This window comes from Mesoplodon densirostris, chromosome 12, assembly GCF_025265405.1.
Source record: "Mesoplodon densirostris isolate mMesDen1 chromosome 12, mMesDen1 primary haplotype, whole genome shotgun sequence".
Lineage (NCBI taxonomy): Eukaryota > Metazoa > Chordata > Mammalia > Artiodactyla > Ziphiidae > Mesoplodon > Mesoplodon densirostris.
In genome coordinates, this window is record NC_082672.1 from 18,632,272 (window position 1) to 18,652,224 (window position 19,953).

At 33.6% G+C, this 19,953-nt stretch overlaps 1 protein-coding gene across 6 annotated transcripts in view; it reads right to left on the reverse strand.

Moving 5' to 3' along the window:
* STXBP5 (syntaxin binding protein 5) overlaps positions 1 to 19,953 on the reverse strand; it is a 163,679-nt gene that overhangs the window by 40,747 nt on the left and 102,979 nt on the right. The window contains exons 19-22 of one of the 6 annotated variants that reach the window (XM_060114516.1): positions 18,896 to 18,979; positions 10,138 to 10,203; positions 5,605 to 5,664; positions 5,455 to 5,502 (exon numbers count right to left, since the gene is read on the reverse strand). In XM_060114516.1, coding sequence (XP_059970499.1) covers positions 5,455 to 5,502; positions 5,605 to 5,664; positions 10,138 to 10,203; positions 18,896 to 18,979 — 258 coding nt within the window. The remainder of the gene's footprint in view (positions 1 to 5,454; positions 5,503 to 5,604; positions 5,665 to 10,137; positions 10,204 to 18,895; positions 18,980 to 19,953) is intronic. The other 5 variants (XM_060114511.1, XM_060114510.1, XM_060114512.1 and 2 more) reach the window with 5 other exon arrangements.

The window sequence follows — 19,953 nt, forward strand, 5'->3', positions numbered from 1 at the left end:
TCTGAGAACTTATTTTTCGAGTTGTAAATATAAAAGAATTGGGAAGACAGCACAAGAAGAGACCATACACTATAAGAGCAGGGACATGCTACAGTGTATAGTCAACAGACCGGGATTCGGATCTTGACTAAGTCATGATCATGGGATATTACTTTTCTTTTCTTTTTTTTTTTTAACATCTTTATTGGAGTATAATTGCTTTACAATGGTGTGTTAGTTTCTGCATTATAACAAAGTGAATCAGTTATACATATACATATGTTCCCATATCTCTTCCCTCTTGCGTCTCCCTCCCTCCCACCCTCCCTATCCCACCCCTCCAGGCGGTCCCAAAGCACGGAGCTCATCTCCCTGTGCTATGAGGCTGCTTCCCACTAGCTATCTACCTTACGGTTGGTAGTGTATATATGTCCATGCCACTCTCTCACTTTGTCACAGCTTACCCTTCCCCCTCCCCATATCCTCAAGTCCATTCTCTAGTAGGTCTGTGTCTTTATTCCTGTCTTACCCCTAGGTTCTTCATGACATTTTTCCCCTTAAATTCCATATATATGTGTTAGCATATGGTATTTGTCTTTCTCTTTTTGACTTACTTCACTCTGTATGACAGACTCTAGGTCTATCCACCTCATTACAAATAGCTCAATTTCGTTTCTTTTTTGATAGGCTCAAATTCTTTTCTTGAAAAATAAAGGGGCTTGAGCTGCTTTAAAACTGTAGGATTTAATAAGTTAGTGATTTAGCATATAATGGTTCAGAACAGATTTAAGTCTGTTAGAATGCTTTAATATAAAAAAGGAATCATTGGGACTCATGTATAGGAGAACTCATGAAAACAGCACTTGGACATTATCTTCATTTAAGTAGACTTCAAAAATTACTTCAGTTTTTGCTAAGAAAGAAAATTAATTATTCCCCAACTAACTGTTAATTCAGAAATTTGAGACATGAAAAGGGCCCTGGAGGTATTATCTTTCCTATATTAATAAATATCATATGACAAATATCTAGTATAATATCTAGAACTTAGGAGGTGTTCATTAAATAGAGCTACTGGGGTGGGATGAATTGGGAGATTGGGATTGACATATATACACTACTATGTATAAAACAGATAACTAATGAGAACCTGCTGTATAGCACAGGGAACTCTACTTAACGCTCTCTGATGACCTAAATGGGAAGGAAATCCAGAAAAGAGGGGATACATATATACGTATGGCTGATTCACTTCGCTGTGCAGCAGAAGCTAGCACAGCACTGTAAAGTAACTACACCCCAATTATTCTGTTTGTTTTGGCACAGCACTAATTAAGTCACTATACTTTTGAATCTTTATTCTTTCATCTCCAGTATTATTTCCCCCTCACAGTTTCATGTAATCAATTTGATAATCATTCCTTCTATATGAAAATTAGTAATAAAATGGGGCATGGGCAGGGTTGTAGACTATAGAATCCAGCTAGAAATCTACTTTCAGACTGAAATAGACTCATAATGAAATAGGATGATCTTTAGAGAAGTTTAATTGTGTAATTTCAAGATCTACCAAACAATGTTAACATCTGGACCATATTTTATTCATAAGTATATCATGAAAAATTTGTTTAATACTTTAACAAAGATACATATTTTAGGACTATTTTTATATAAACTTAGAATAATGAAAAGCTTTATATATTTCTGAAACATATTTATAACATATATATATATATAATATATATATTTATAAAATATAAATAATGAACAAATAAAAAATTGATAAGCAGTCTTATTTTCGAAATGATTTACAGAAATTGCTAACTAACTACAGGAAAGTTATTGATTTTGGAAATGTTGGCCATTAAGATTTTACCAACAAAAATTATTCATAAGGTATGAACAGGCAAAACAAATCACTATATGTGTATTACATGCATAGGGATGCTGCAGTTGCATTATACTATGCTATATTTTTACTGTTAAATTCACAAGGTTAAAGTTATGTCTTTTTAGGCTGCTATTCTTATGCACGAACAATGAAGTCATTGTCAGTATCGTTTACCTGAGCTAGCTGTCGGTCAGGAAACAAACAATGAAGCCAGGCTTTGGGTAGATGGGTTCGGGAACCCTACTGCCCACTCTAGTTACTTTCACTTGAGTCTGCTCTTTGAGGAAGGTAGACTTCCAGGCACTGTATATTATATTTGCGTAATGGGTACATGATGGCCCCCATAACCTAGTGCTTGGACAGAATTTAACACGAGCCACCGTTTTTCCAGGTTACCATGTAGATAGAACAGGGTCAGAGCCAGATTATCTAGTTTCAAATCACAACAGATTTGTGTTTGAATCCTTACAGCCTTCAGTAAATCTTCTTAAGAGGTAATACAGGATATTGTTGAAGAGGACAAACAGTGGAGTTGGACAAGCTCACTATAAATCATGGCTCCGACATTTGCTAGCTGTGTAACCAACAGATACTCTACATACTCTTTAACTCTTAGTGTCCTCATCTGTGAAACAGGGAAATAACAGTAAGTAGCTAACTGAGGTTACTGAGTGGATTAAATAACAAAAAAAATATTTATAAATGGTTGCTACAGTGTGCTAGGAAAATTGTAATTGTTAAGTATATTTAAAAAAAAATTGTTACCGTTTCAGCTATTTCAGCTGTACTGTCAGGCAGCAAAAAACAGTTGATTTTTCCACGGTTGGGTCAGATTGTTAAAGTGAGAATGACCTCCTGTACACCCCCTGGCCCCGTCCTCTCCGATATGACACAAGCAGCAGTTACTTTCAAAGTGTAATTGAAACTTAGGGACAAAACTTCAGAGCCAATACATTCTGTCAGCCTTCCACATAAGGTCGTTCTTTCACCAGTGATGATCTTGGAGGTTCGAGGCTTAATTCTTATGCCTTCCCTTATTAGGCCACAGCATAACTGCCTAAGTTAAAGCAATAAATGTCTGTAGATTGAGGAAGAACAAGGTGATAATTTTATGAGGTTCAGGATCCTTTAGAGCAAGTATGGGATTGGATGATAGGGAACATAGTGAGGTCAGAACGCTCAAGGAGTCGTAGCACATTTGATACTATTAAGATTTAAGTACTGATAGAAAAAAAGAGAAGTCTTTAGGAGATGTTATGAATTTTTTCCCAATGTTTCATTGACATTTTATATGTTTTTCAGTAGCATATTTTATGCTAAGTCTTATTATGAAACCAGACACTAATGTAGGGAGATAAACTGTGTTTTTGTTTTGTTTTGTTTTTTTAACTGAAAAAACTTTACAATCTAAAATGGCATAGTCTCCATCTGAATGAAGAAAAAATTGAGAAGTAAGCTTGCCTTCTATATACCTTGGGATATATGTTGGAATTAAAAAACTACCAGTAATAAAGTAAGTCAGTCACAGGGATGTAATGTATAGCACAGGGAATACAGTCACAAATACTATAACTTTGTATGGTAGGTAATGTATAAAAATACTGAATCACTATGTTGTACACCTGAATCTATTATAATATTGTAAGTCAATTATACTTCAAAAAAATACTGAAAGATTCCAACTGAAAACAATTAAAATTATATATAAAATAGGAGATATAACAGTGGTTTCTGGAGATGAAAAATAATTATTTATAACTGTATAGCTAACATAAATTTGAAAAGTTGAATAAAGTTAATGCTTCCCAAAAAATATAACTACAGAAAGTGGTGTGACAAAAAAACTTTCTGATAACATTCTTGCTTTCTTTTTTTTTTTTTTTTTTTTTGCGGTATGCGGGCCTCTCACTGCTGTGGCTTCCCCCGTTGCGGAGCACAGGCTCCGGACGCGCAGGCTCCGGACGCGCAGGCTCAGCGGCCATGGCTCACGGGCCCAGCCGCTCCGCGGCACATGGGATCCTCCCAGACCGGGGCACGAACCCGCATCCCCTGCATCGGCAGGCGGACCCTCAACCACTTGCGCCACCAGGGAGGCCCTTGCTTTCTTTTTTATGTTACCAAAGAACTATCCTTCCAATAATGTTCTCAATCCTAAGAAATTTATTAAAGTCTTTCAAATAATCACGCTCAGATATTCTATGTTACATATTCTATTCATAACACAGAAAATAAAGGAAAGTGAGTCAAAACATTTAACAAATCAAACATAACCCCAGGATTGAAAATCAAACAGATAAATTATTTGAAAAATTTAATTATGTACAAAGTAACTTTCATGCAAGGTAAAATTCCTAGGTAATTAAATTCTACAAGTTCTTTGATAAATTATAGGTAGAAAAGTCCCTTCTAACTTTTTACATTACATGACAGTAAAAGAACCTCTAAAGTACTATTAAGATAGTATATACTAAAAAGGAAATTGGTTGAAAAAGAATTATGCAGTAGTGCTCGTAGATAATGAAAGTGATTTAAATGTTACCAAATGATTCACTAAGGTACCACAAATACAAAGAGATAAATAATTGATACTCCATAAATGAAGAGCCCTTTGCCCAAGAATAAACCACATTATTCAAAAAATGACCAGAGGTGCTAAAATTCTGCCAATGTTAATATGACTAAACAGGGTTCAATTTACAACATGCAAACAATATGGATGCTACTTCTAAGAATTTTAGAAATTTACCACATATTAAACTTTATCAGTTGAAAAGATGTAAATCTATTCCAGTTGCCTAGAAATTCATCTAATTTAATACAATTCAATGAATATATGGTGGGAGTTTCAGGGGAAATAAGTAATATGTTAACAGTGTAATAAAATTTTTGGATTTACATCAAAGATTAAATGTATTCTCTTTTAGTAAAATGGTGTTTCTCAGGCTTGTAAAAATCTTCAGACAAAATTCAAATTTTTATGACTAAAAAACCCTAGTTTAATTATGTCCCTAAAGTTTAATTATATATTTTATCTCCCAGTTTGAAACTTTGAAAATCTTGGGCTGAGTAATTAATTTCAAAGTATCACTCAGTTTTACTTGGGGGGAAGGAGTTGTAGAAAATTCCCATTTAACCCAAGGGTAGTACAGATTATGGACTAGAAGTCAATATTTTAAAGAACCACTTCCTTGAAATCTGGAGTCTGGATAATGTGAGGATAGAAGACAGGTAAGCAAAAATACAAATAAAACTATAAAGAAAAAAATTTCAAAACTTTGAAGTATAAAACTGCTATGTATGGCATAAATTGAACCCTGCTTTATTTTAAAATAAAGCAAAAATAAAAATTAATAGAACAATTCACACTGTTAAGTCAGAGGAAGAACTGCAACCCCAGTTTAACTGATTTTTAATAATTATTGCCCCAATGAGTTTAGAAGAAACACAGCCCAGGAGATGATTGTTTAGCATAGGAATAACAAATTAATATATACAAAATGCAATGCATTAGATAATTTTCTGGTATTGAGTTAGCATTGCAAATAGCAAGGATTAGAAATAAAATAGAAATGTCTCTTTCCTACCTATATCACTGGCTACCATCTTGGAAAACTTTCTGCTTTTGATCTTCACTGAAAATAATATTTTGATACAAAATGTCAAAATCTATCCAAAGTAAACTACATGAATTAAATGTAATTAAAAGAAAATACTGTAAAATAAAGATACTATACCCTTTTCTATAAAATTATTCACTTTTTGTTGATCATCTGAATTGTGTGGTGATGAAGAACCTACACAAATGAAGACAATGGAAGGAACAGGCACATAGTCAGTCACAAACACTGAGCTGTCACAGGGAGAAGTACAAAGTAATCTGGTAACCCCTAAAACAAGTTCCCATACTACTGGCCAGAAGAAAATATCATGTATATAGTTAATAATAATTCTTATAATATTACAGTAAGAACAGCAATCCGTAGTGCATTATCTTTCATTGACCAATCTCTAGTATATATAAATATTAACCCTAATGTATAATAATTTTTCCATAAGTTACAACCATTTGGCAAAATCTTGGTATATATTATAAGTTAGAGAACAGATAAAGAAAAATTTAAGGAGTTATCTGTTTCTGAAAGAAAATGTAAAAATTCTTGAAATTAGTTAACCGAATAAGGTTTATCTAGTAGCACTTAGAGTCCTGTATAAGTACTATACTGGTAAAGTTTATTTTAGAGTTAGCTTTCTAGATACAAACTATAAAATCATATATAAATTCTACTAGTACCATAGAGGTCTTTAAAATACTGAGGATGATATTTATAATTTTAGATATGTTCAAATATTTACTTAAATTTAATGAGGTAAGAAATATTTTATTTCAACTGTGACTTTCAATGTTTATCTAATATTTTTATAATTAAGATTTTAGTCCTTTTTCCTTAAAAAGATGTTCCTAATTTTCATTGTATTTCTTTAATTTCTAACACAAACTTTTTATTATAAAGGGAATCCTAAGTAGTATTCTAGTTGACTTTATTATTAGAGTCAAACTACCTATCTTTATAACACATTTCAAATGATATCTCACCCAATAAAATTTTCACCATCTCTCCAGGTAAAAATCCCCTCCCCTTCTTTGAATTCCTGTAAAAGTTCACCTGTTACTTCTCTTATGATGTTAATCACTTAATGCCTTATATTTTAAGTTTACATACACCTGACCTTTCCCACTGAACTGAATTGAGAAGCTGGGACCCTATGTGATTGATATTTGCATCTCTTTTGGACTCAGTGGAGTGTTCTTCATGTAGGAATCTCTAAGTAAACATTTGCTGAACGAATAAAGCTTTTTTGCTAGAAGTGACTATCTAGAACATAACTGGAAGTAGATAAAATGGTTTTTCTATGCTGTTTCTTTTTTATCCCAGTGAAACTACTGAGCCTTCATAAATAAGGTCAAAATTTGACCTTCCCCCACAAAATCGTACTTTTTTTCTGTGGCCAGGTGGAAAACATCCTTGAAGTATCTTCTCAGACCAAGTAAAGCCTGTCAACATTGGCAGGATCCAATTACTTCTAAAACAGTCTTATAAAAATTGACCTTTTAAAACTATGTTATTTTTGCTAAGTAGCATTTATAGATCCTCATAAATCCCACATCAAAAAATATCACATAAGTAACACTGAGCTCAGCAACATTTTCAGGAATAGAAATAGGGTACACTCCTTTTTCACATAATATAATTCAGATTTAAAGAAGATAATGGTTATGAGAAGATGTTACATATGCTTTAAAATATTATTCATCTCTGATACTACATAACCACATGGATGTACAAATATTTATTAGCACTTGTTTTATTTGATATATTTCATATCAGACTAATAGCAAGGTAGCATATCTGAACACGAATATAAAATTATGAAAATGTCCCATATTTCTAACATAAAAATAGGCAACATAATCCATAAATGTGAATAAAAGAAGCAGATATATTTTTTCCCGAACTGAAAATGCCTACTACCAGTTGTCGTAACTTCTGTGACAGCTCATGAAAAGGCTCCAAAAATGTTTTTAGCATTTCCTACTTGAATATATTTTAAAATTTAGATTAGACAAACACAGAAAATACATACAGCTTTTGTCTTTTTCTAGGGTACACAGAAACTCCTGAGGGCACCATCTCATGGTACGTAGCCTTGGGTTTTCTTCAATTTGAAATGTATATATACATACACATACATACATACATACACACACACACACGCACACATAAATTTTGGATGCAGCACTAAAATATATCCCGACATTAGAGAAGTGCTCAGTGAAGCAATCTGAGTTCTTTGAAATAAAGATCAAATGAAGATGGCAGAAATAATTTTCTATGTTAATTCAGGATGGCAGAATTAATTTTCTATTTCAGAGAGACTGTTGGTTTATTTAAAGATAAATGGAAAGGGAAAACTATATTCATAACTTGGGTTTTCTCAGGATGATTTTTGAATAGAGCTTTGATATTAGTTGGCTAAACTGTTCAGATCACAAATCTTGATTACGGGCTTTAAAAGCTTTTCAGAAAAGTTTCTCTTCAATTATACGTATTATTTCAAATGAACATATTGGTTTTGATAAAGGGCATATGACTACTTTTCATTTTTATAATAGAGGTCCTCTTCTTAGTATTTATTAGGAATTCAGTTGAACTCCCAACCCAGTTTTTATACATTTCTTCTCTCATAAACACAAACGTTGGTTTCTAATAACTATTTCCAGAGCTTTATTTTAGTTTCTATGGTAGTTCTTAGTACTTATGCATGACGGACATCCATCTCCTGGTATATGAAACATGTTTTAGGTACAACTATTGTCTACCAAAGTGTGGTCTGTTTTTTGTAAAAGCAGTCTTTTCTGATATGCATGAATGAATACAACTCTTCAGATAACTCTTCACTCTTTCAGAGCATAATCAAAGACTAACCTAAATAAACTAAGAGGTTATATCTAAAGATGAGAATTTGTGATTTATCAATGATTTCTGAGGTCACAATTTTTACTTTGCATTTCAAACTCACCTAAAAGGATGCCTGGTGTCATACATATTTCTGCACGTTAAAACTATATTTTCTTTTCATGTGAACCAAAGAGCACAGTATATTTGAAAACGTTGAATGATGTCTGAGTTTCTCTGGTACAAGAGAGAACCTGGAGGGTTTTTACCAGTATGCATTTTTTATATTTATCTATTGAATAGTTATACTGAAGTGTACTTACATATTTATCTATAATTACCTCTTGTTGGGTTATTCCAAATTGCTAGAAATATACACCTATTGAAATTCTGACTTAGGGTGAAAAGGAGTATTAATTTATTTGGGCTGAATCTTGTTAAAACACATTTGATAGTCATTTAATATATTGAAAGACAATGTATCAAATGTCCAAGTTATCAAATGTGGCTTATAGTCTTAACATATTGACAAGTGCATTCATATGGCCTTTAGAGAAGGTGAGAACATCAGAACAGTACTGTATATGGTTGGAGGAAGAACAGTAATAATTAAGAGATATTATAATTCTAAATCATATTCAGAAATAACTCTAGTCCTGTGAGATGGGAAGTACGTATTGCTCCATATTATTCGTTCAATGTTATTCTACCAACGTTCAGCCTTAATATTAGGTGCTAATGATATGAGTGATTCCTGTATTCCATATGTTTTATTGGTGTAATGAGTGTACTTAAATATGAAATTTGAATATTAAGAAAACCAGAAGGTGCATATATTTTAAGAAAAGAAATGATTAACCTGAGCAATATCAGGAAAATGCAATTTTAAAAAGAAAACCTCACAAAAGTTCTATTGGTCCTAGATCTAACATAATGGTAAACTGAAATATGAGGGAGTAAAGCAAAATGCACCTCTCAATTTTTCCCATTCTTAAAATTATTTCTGATGTAGAACTACCTACACAAGGATCAAAATCTGTCTAAGAACAGTGTTACTTTATGTTAAGAACAATCTTTCCAGTAGAAAGCTGATGAAAATTCCCAGCCAGAATGATTTAATAAATACATCAGTTAAAATTATGAAGTTAACCTTATTAAGTTTTAGCAAAGTTTCAATCCACTAAAAAAAATAGTGAATTCAGGATCCTCTTAATTGTAAGGAGACTCAAAAAGTAATGTTACTCTGAAATATTAATATATACATAGGTTACATAAGACTAATATACGGATAAGAAAGGACAAATGCTTTAATACAGCTATAAAATTATATCTCATATTACTTTGATCAAAAACAAAAACAAATGTAACTAGTCTACAATTATTCTAACTGTCCACAGTCACCATTAGATAATAAGTGTTAAAAATCTTTCATAACATTTAGGTGAACATTATTCATGGATTAGAGCACTATTCTACCAGATGACTCCAGGCATGCTGAGAGCAAAGACAAAACTGCACATGACGAAACCTTCGATCCAATGGTAAGAAGTAAAATACATTTTCCCAAAAAAGTGTAAATATTAGAAAGCTAAGTAAACAGTTACACGACTCTTAACAGGTAATAGCTGTAGATTTTTATCTAATGCATTTCTTTCACTTAATGAGAATGCAAAGAATACAGTTATGATTTTAAGAATAAATATGTGACACAAAAGTTCCCTGTAGGTGTGTTTTAAACGCTTATCTATAAAAATTTGACAAGCTGTATCTTTTGTAGAATTATAATTATTAATAAAATAAAAAGTAAATTACCAGAAGTTGGAGATTTGCAGCGATCTTCTGGGACTACAGTCCCTTCACTAATATCGCACAGACCTGCTAAAAAACAAAAACAAAACCAAATCATACCACAAGTTTATGTAAGTGCAGTTTTACCTCCTATTTACAGTATGTATTTAATGACAGTCCATTAAAAAAAAAAAACCCAGCAGGTTAGCAGACTACGCTAGCATTGATACTATGCTCATTAGTTTTGAAATCAGAATATAGGAGTATTCTGATATTAAAACACCTCAAACTAACACAGCAGTCATCAGTTAAACAAATAAGAAACAAGTTCCAAAAGAGATAATTGCTATTTTTCAGGGACATTAGATATAACACAGGATTTTGTTTAAAGTCGGCAATTTGAGGGCATATGACATACTTCTTATTGGATTTCACTTGAAGGAGAATAAATACTTGGTAATAAATTTGGTGATTTTTACATCATAAGGACTCTCAACTCAAACCTCAAAGTGGTTTCCCCTAAGTATATCTCAAGTACCTCCCTTAAATATCAGTGAATAATAATTAAGAAAATATTGTGTACTTCCAAGTTTGAAATATTTAAAATACAAGAATACCTTGTTTTACTGCACTTTTCACTTTGCTTGTATTGCATTTTTTTTTTACAAATTGAAGGCTGTGCACTGAGAAAGCCTACAAGCACCATTGTTTTCAACAGCGTTTGCTCACTTCGTGTCTCTATGTCACATCTCAGTAATTCTCATAATAATAATAAAAAAGTCTGAAATATTACATTGGTTATGGTGATCTGTGATCGGTGATCTTTGATGTTACTATTTTAATTGTTTTGGGGCACCATGAACCACGCTCATGTAAGACAGCAAACTCAGTTGATAAATGTGTGTGTTCTGACTGCTCCACTGAGCCGCCCTTCCCCCATTCCTCTCCCTCTCCTCAGGCCTCCCTATTCCCTGAGACACAATATTTAAAGTACATCAGTTAATAACCCTACAGTGACCTCTAAGTGTTCAAGTGAAAGGAAGAGTCAGTCAGTCGCTCTCCTTTCTCTTTAAATCCAAAATGAGAAATAATTAAGCTTGGTGAGGAAGGCATGTCAAAAGCCCAGACAGGCTCAAAGCTAGGCCTCTTGAGCCAAATAGTTAGCCAAGTTGTGACTGTAAAGGAAAAGTTCTTGAAGGAAGTTAGAAGTGCTACGCCAGTGAACACATGCATGATAAAGTGAAACAGCCTTAATGTTGATATGGAGAAAGTTTCAGTGGTTTGGATAGAAGATCAAATCAGCCACCACATTCCCTTAATCCAAAACCTAATCCAGAGGAAGGCCCTAACTCTCTTCAATTCTATGAAGACTGAGAGAGGTGGGGAAGCTGCAGAAAAGTTTGAAGATGGCAGAGGTTGGTTCATGACGTTTAAGGAAAGAAGTCCTCTCCATGACATAAAAGGGCAGAGTGAAGCAGCAAGGGCTGATGTAGAAGCTGCAGCAAGTTATCCAGAAGATCTAGTAAGATAATTAACGAGGGTGGCTATACCAGACAATAGATTTTCAATGTAGCTGAAACAGCCTTCTGTTGGAAGATGCCATCTAGGACGTGCATAGCTAGAGAGGAGAAGTTAATGCCTGGCTTCAAAGCTTCAAAGGACAGGATGACTCTCTTGTTAGGGGTTATGCAGCTGGTGACGTGAAATTGAAGCCAATGCTCACTTACCATTCTGAAGAATCCTAGGGACCTTAAGAATTATGTTAAATCTACTCTGCCTATGCTCTATACGTGGAACAACAAAGCCTGGATGACAATACTTCTGTTTATAACATGGTTTATTAAATCTTTTAAGCCCACTGTTGAGACCTACTGTTCAGAAAAAAAGGTTCCTTTCAAAATATTACTGCTTATTGACAATGTACCTGGTTACCCAAAAGCTCTGATGGAAATGTACTATGAGATTAATGTTGCCTTCATGGCTGCCAACACAACATCTGTTCTGCAGCTCATGGATCAAGGAGTAATTTCAACTTTCGCATCTTATTATATTTCTTAAATAATATTATATATTATATATATATATTACATATAATATATTTCTGTCATTTTGTAAGGCTATAGCTGCCATAGATAGCGATTCCTCTGATGGATCTGAGCAAAGTCAATTGAAAACCATATGGAAAGGATTCACCATTCTAGATACCATTAAGAACATTTGTGATTTCATGGGAAGAGGTTGAAGTATCAACATTAACAGGAATTTGGAAGAAGTTGATTCCAACCCTCATGTTTGACTTTGAGAAGTTCAAGACTTTAGTGGAGGTAACTGCAGATGTGGTGGAAATAGCACGAGAACTAGAATTAGAAAGGCAGTCCGAAGATGGGACCGAATTGCTACAATCTCATGATAAAACTTTAACAGATGAGGAGCTGCTTCTTATGGATGAACAAAGAAACTGGTCTCGGGCTTCCCTGGTGGCGCAGTGGTTGAGAGTCCACCTGCCGATGCAGGGGACACGGGTTCGTGCTCCGGTCCGGGAAGATCCCACATGCCGCAGAGCGGCTGGGCCCGTGAGCCATGGCCGCTGAGCCTGCGCGTCCGGAGCCTGTGCTCCGCAACGGGGAGAGGCCACAGCAGTGAGAGGCCCGTGTACCGCAAAAAAAAAAAAAAGAAACTGGTCTCTTGAGATGAAATCTACCCCTGGTGAAGATGGTGGGAAGATTGTTGAAATGAGAACAAAGGATTTAGAATATTACATAAACTTAGTTGATAAAGTAGCGGCAGGGTTTGAGAGGGTTCGATTGTGAGTAAAATCGTGAAAGGAAGAGCCAATCGATGCAGCACACGTCACTGTTGTCTTATTTTAAGAAGTTACCATACCCACCCCAGCCTTCGGCAGCCACCGCCCTGACCAGTCAGCAGCCTTCGACACTGAGGCAAGACCCTCCACCAGCAGAAAGGTTATGACCTGCTAAAAGCTCAGATAATGGTTTGTTAGATTTTTTAGCAATGAAGTATTTTAAAATCAAGTTCTGTACATTGTGTTTTTTTAGACATAATGCTACTGCACACTTAACAGACTACAGTATAGTGTAAACATAACTTTTATATGCACTGGAAAACCAAAAAATACATGTGACTCGCTCTACTGCCACATTTGCTTTAATGTGGTGGTCTGAAACTGAACCTGCAATATCTCCGAGGTATGCCTGTACTGCACATTACTTATCTTCTAGGGCTATAACTCTTAAAAACTATACTATCACATTTTTAAAAGAGCTCTAAAGAAATACTTTCTTTTTGCAGATATATATGAATCATATAAAACTAATCTATCTTTTAGGATGGCCTCAATTCTCAGGAGAAATCCTAGCAAGGTATTTTACGCTGTAGACAAAATCTTATAAGACATGGCAAAATGCAAAGTAAAAAATATGGAAATTAATTTGCTTGGAGATTGAAATGAAAAGAATTCTTCCAAAGTATTTAAAAATTACAAATAAACACACACCAGGAGCTTGGGATAGCTGGGCAACAGACAAGAGGCTGAATGACTAGGCCTCAGAAGTTGTCAGGTATGATAACGACATATGTGCACATATGACCAGTATCTGCTTTTCTATTCCTCTGGTAAAATTCATGACGTCACAACCTCTACAGTCCCTAAGAAAGCTCTTACAGTAATATTTAGAGAACACTGAGTACTGAATTGGGTTTATGAGGAGTGTTTTCTATTTTGAACTATATATTATTTGTCTTCATTGGATAGGAAGCTTTTGAATGACAACAAGTAGTTTTTTTTTTTTTTTTCTTTTTAACTTTCATCACACTAAAGATTTTGGGGAAAAAAACTAGTCTTTACAGTTCTAAGATGACAGATGTAATTACAGGTATGCATTTATTAATCTCTGACAAAATATCTGTATATATAAATAAACTTTTTCTTGATAAAACACTAAGATAGTAGGTGTTTAAACAGTAGTGATATATAGAAACAATCTAAGTGTCCACTGGTGGATGCACAGATGAAAAAATGAGTTATACATATACAATGAAATATTATTCAGCCATAAAAATGAATGAAATTTTGCTATTTGTGACAATGTGGATGGACCTTGAGGGCATTATGCTAAGTGAAGTAAGTCAGGCAGAGAAAGACAAATGCCATATAATCTCACTTATATGTGGAATCTAACAAGATAGATGGTTGCCAGAGATGGCAGGGGATGGGAGGAGAAATGGGTGAAGGGGGTCAAAAGGTAGAAACATCCAGTTATAAAATAAATAAGCTATGCAGATGTAATGAATACCATGATGACCACAGTTAATAACACTGTATTGCATATTTGCTAAGAGAGTAGATCTTAAAAGTTCTTATCACAAGAAAAAAAATTTTTTAAACTACATAAGGTGATGGTTGTTAACTAGACTTACTGTGGCAATCATTCTGCACTGTATACAAATATCAAATCATCATATTGTATACCTGAGACTAATATAACATTACATGTCAATCATACCTCAATTAAGTGAATAAATAAATAGTAGTGATTATATAGTCCAGTATTACAATGAGCCTGATACTAAGTAAATTTTGAAATTTAAAGCCTTTGGTATTTTGTCAACTGCTACTAAACTCTATAAAAATGTAGTATGAGATGTAATTCCCAGTCTTAAAATAGCCTAGGAAGAAACATTTAAGAAGCTAAATTAAAGAGTGTGATAGTGATCATTTAATTTAGATATTAAATTATTGAATGAGATAAAAACCCCTTCTGTGCCTTCCATCTGACTCAGGGTAAAAGCCGAAGTCCAGCTCCACATGACTGGTTGATGCATATGATCCTATGGTATATGACTGTGGTATATATTATGTGACTATGGTGTATCCTCTCTGACTTTATTTCCTCTCCTTCTACGTACTTCCCCATCTCCCTTACTCTCCCTACTTCAGCCACACTTACCATTCACTGTAACTTTGAACTCACCAGTTACACTGCTTCTGAGCCACTGTACTTGCTCTTCTCTGCTTGAAATGTCCTCTCTACAGACATCCTCATGGAAAACAGCTGTCTCCTTTAAATCTTTGCTCAAGATATTTTATTTAGAATGTAACACCCTTGTCACTGATTTTTCAAATGCCCCTCATTTAATTATTTTTCCCTTTGGCACTATTATGCAACTTACTGTACATTACCTATCTTTTAAAACTTCTGTCTTTTCCAGTATAATGTGAGTGCTATGAGGAGAGAGATTTTTGTCTGTTTTGTTACCTGTAACAGTGCATAGCACATGGTAGGTGCTCAATAAATATTTGTTGAATAATTGAATGAATATATATGAAAGGATTTCATAGCATATAATCTAATCCATTTTCTCTGTTGCTGCCAGATTCCCTTCAAGCAATATTCCTAGCAATACAGTTATCTAGGTTTTGCCCAAATGTATCCCAACCCAGTTAGCTAGCTGCTAATAAATGACAGTTACAAAGTTCTTGACACATTTAACTCTCACTGAAGCCAATGAGGTAGACAGTATTATCCTCATTTTACAGAAGAAGAAACTGAGGCACTGAGTGTTTCAGGTATCTTATTCAGTGACAAACACCTAATTACATCTAGAGGCAGTCAATTTCATTGTCATTGTAATAGATATTTTACTGGCCAGAAGTTCTTGAGTACATTTGGGCCCAAAATTGTTTTCTCTACAGCCTGCTTTAAAAAGAGGAAGAAATACAATATAAATGGATAACTTAAAGTCTTCTGTATCTCTCACACTAGTATATTCAGCAGTTATGTCATATTATTGGCATACCTTAAGTTGTGGTAACAGAACAACCACTTGAACGCCAACAATATTCCAGTCACAAGATGAGGCACATTACATATGCCCTTTCACTTAATAACTACACTAACTTTATGAGGTGATCACCCCGATTTTGAGGACTCTGAGCCTCAGAGTAGCATCTTCTCTAATATAACACACATGAAAAGAGGGCTGAGATTTAACACAAATCTGCCTAAACTAACAAAACCTCCAAGCATGTTCACATGCACTGCTTGAGCCAGTTCTTTGTTCTGTATACATGTAATTATCTTTATAATCTAAACACAGGACTTAACATTTATTGCTGATAAACTTCATTTCCCTGCTTTAAGCTTATGATTTCTACCTATAATGACCTTTGGGGTTTTTATTCTGCCATCAAATGTATTAGTTATCCTTTAAACAGCAAATATAAGCACACCTCTCTTTCAATTGTTTAAACAGGAAGTTTAACTATTTAAAATGTTCAACAAAGCACAATCATATGTTATTCAGTATTACATATCCACTAACTGAGGCACACTACATCAAATTAGTATCAGGCCACAAACCGACCCACTAGGTACCATGCTTTAATCTAGGAGTTGGCACATGTTTTCTGTGAAGGTCCAGATTGGGTTTTGGGGCCAATTTGTCACAACTACTCACCTCTAATATTGAAGCACAAAAGCAGCCATAGATAACACCTAAGCGAATTAGCATGGTGCTGCTCTAATAAAACTATATTTCAAAAAATGGAGTGGGCCATGGGCCAGATTTGGCCCGCAGACTGTAGTTTGCTGACTCCTGATGTAATCTTGCAACCATCAAATTGAACTAGGTATTTAGGTCACTTCCACCTGTCTGGTTCACAAAAGTATCATGGAATTCTTTATCAAATACCCAATTAACTTCAGGAAATACTTTGTCAACAGGCTGCCATGAACTATCAATGTAGCTACCAGATGCTGATTTTGGAACAACTTACTTTTAGTGAATTCCTGTTGACTTCTGCTATTATCTCTATTTTCAATATGCATGTGAGGCATCAACTACTTAGCAAATCATTCTAGAATTCTGACTGATTTGAATTAGATTTGATTAGAATTTACTGATTTGTAAAATATTTGACCTTCATCAATTGGGGGTACCATTTACAAATTTTCTTTACAAATTCTCTTGATATCTTTCCATTATTGCTTGGTTTGCCTTATTTCCATAATGTGGCATAAACTTTAATTTCTCTTTATTATTTTTCATAATTTCCAGAGAGGAAAAATCATTCTTAATGGAGAGTTGAGAAACAAAGTGATTTAGTTCTATACTCTATTTTTCAACTATCATTGCAAATCATCCTTAAAGTGGTGTCCTCATCCTTCCTTAACTATATTTTCACTGTAACCAAACATTTTGCTATATTTCTCATTTTGGGGAATTCAGCCTTAATTCAACACAGTACTTACTGATCTATGCAACATTTTTATCCATCCTTGACTGTATCCCTTATTTCTTATATAGTCTCTTTCATTTCTTATAAGAAACACAAAGACAGAAATTTCAACTAGTACTACTGGGCTATTTCCCTTTTACTGTCTTATCGAAAATATTGACGACTTGACTAACTGCAATTGTAGAGCCCAAAACTTCATTTTTAGAGCCTCCTCTCTATAACTTTTGAAAACATCTTTCCTAAAGTCTAGATACAGCTTTGTGCATCTAATTTCCTTCTTTATTAAATTCTATATTTATCTATTTCCAAGCTTAAGTAAGCACTTTTTCTCATGTGTCTATTACTTTCACATCATTAATTAGATATTATATTCTGAATAGAAATTTCCTTTTTGTGTCCTTCACTGAGTGAAAAAGTGGCCAGCAAACCAAGACATATATTATCACATTTCACTTTTAACAGAATTAAGACTATCAACAGATATATATATATAGGTAGTTGAAATACTATATCACTACCTGTCCCTGTGACAGTTTCATAATTTTTATTATGAAAATACTGTAGATATTTTATACAGCTATAAAATATTTAAACTTAAACAGTAACATTTTATCTTATAAAATAATTTGAGTGCCATCTTATTCTTTAAGAAAATATATTAGCACCTATTAGTAGAAAAAAAATAATCTCTCCATTCATTCTGATCTATTACAAAAGATAGAAGGACAATTTCATGGTACTTGGGCTACACTTCAAGAACATATTATAAAATATACACTTCAGCAAAAATATTTTTGTATCAATGCAATTAAAGAATTTTAGTACCAATTATTCTACATTTGATTTTATTTGAAATATAAATAATATATTTTAGAAGGCACAAATATTCTTAAAATGTTAAAGTATGTTTTAAAATAATGTTCTTTTAATTTTTATTTAAAACAATCCTAAATATTGTTCAAGTGAGCATAACAACAATAAGTAAATATCTTAAACTGATGAAAACTCAAGTAGTTCTCTTGTGCCTAAATATGTAACTCTTCAATACAAAATGAAGCAAATAATAAAATGAATAATATTGTAAGGTTTACTACAGAATAAAGTAGCATGCAATGGAATTCAAGAAAAAAAATTGAAAATTACACGGTAGAACTGGTCTCTATCCTTGGATGAATTTAGGTATTTAATTTCTAGTAATTTTATGTACACTATGATGAGGTACCAACAAGAAAAGAAATTAATTAATTTCAGGAGTAATAAAACTTCTACTACTTCTCTGTCAAGACAATGTTTAACTTTCTGACACTAAATGTTAGTTCCTTTGCTTTATAAAGAAACTGGATTGTGACACAAACATTTCAATAGCTGTTTTCATATACATATTATGAGAGGAATTTAAATAGTGAGTATACTACTTTCGATATAGGATGCTTTAATAGGCTCTTTTAAAAATAAATGAGAAAAAATAATTTTACAGACAAAATACACTGTCATGACTTTACAGACATGGAATAAATAACTTACTTAAAAAAGAAGAACGGAGTTGTTTCACAGATTCAGAATATAAGCTAGAAACGCCGCACATGCAAGAAGTCACAATCAGCATACCTTAGTGAAGCAATGAAAAGCAGAAGGAAAAAAAAAGGAGACAAAGATACTAGAATGGTATGGTTGGGACAACAATTTCTGCTGAAGATAACACATGACAAAATGATCACACAAACAAAAACAGAAAAAAATATTCAACTATCACCAAAATGATAGTAAGGTCTACATCCCATCACCTTTTTCTTTTCTTCTCTCATGAATTATGAGAAGTATTTAGTATCAGCTAATAATGTACTGGAAGCAACTGAGAAATGAATCTCAGAAAGAATTTTAATTCAGAGAGATTGAGTTAGGAAGTATAGATCAGAGCTTCCCAATGGCACTCTGCAAATGGGTTAGGTTAAGTCTGCCCCAGATGTAGTTTCCCTCAATCCCTGGTCCAGTTGGGCAGGTCCTGGGGAGTCTGGAGCCCAGAGGCCATTTACTGCTAGAGGCCTCATTAATATATCCCTATACGCCAGAGATCCAATGCCATTTTCTGTGTGTGCCATGAAGTTTGGGAAAAAAAAGGTGAGGAGTACTATTATAAACAGCTAACTATACATGTGTTCCATGAGGAATAAGTATTAAAACATTTAAAATAAGACTAATTACCTAGCAAACACAAAAGAATGCTATGGAGAGAATTCTTAATGGATCTGGGCTTGCACTGAATCAAAGCTATCAGAGAACGCTGTATTTCATAGAGTTCAAATTCACTTTTGCATCTACATTTTTTTTCACATGGGAAATGATTCCTTTGAATTAAATAGTCAAAACAATAAACTTGGTCTCACAATACTAAACAATAAAAGGGACAGAGCTGTGAAATTAACTTTTGTTCTGTAATAATGAGATGAATTTTCCTGTCATTATAATTTAGCTAAAGAAGTCTGAAACAGTGCTTCTTTCCCAATGTTAAATAAAATCCTAGAATATTAAAAACAAAAGCATAAACTAATAACAACACAAAACAAAAAAGAAGGATGATACGG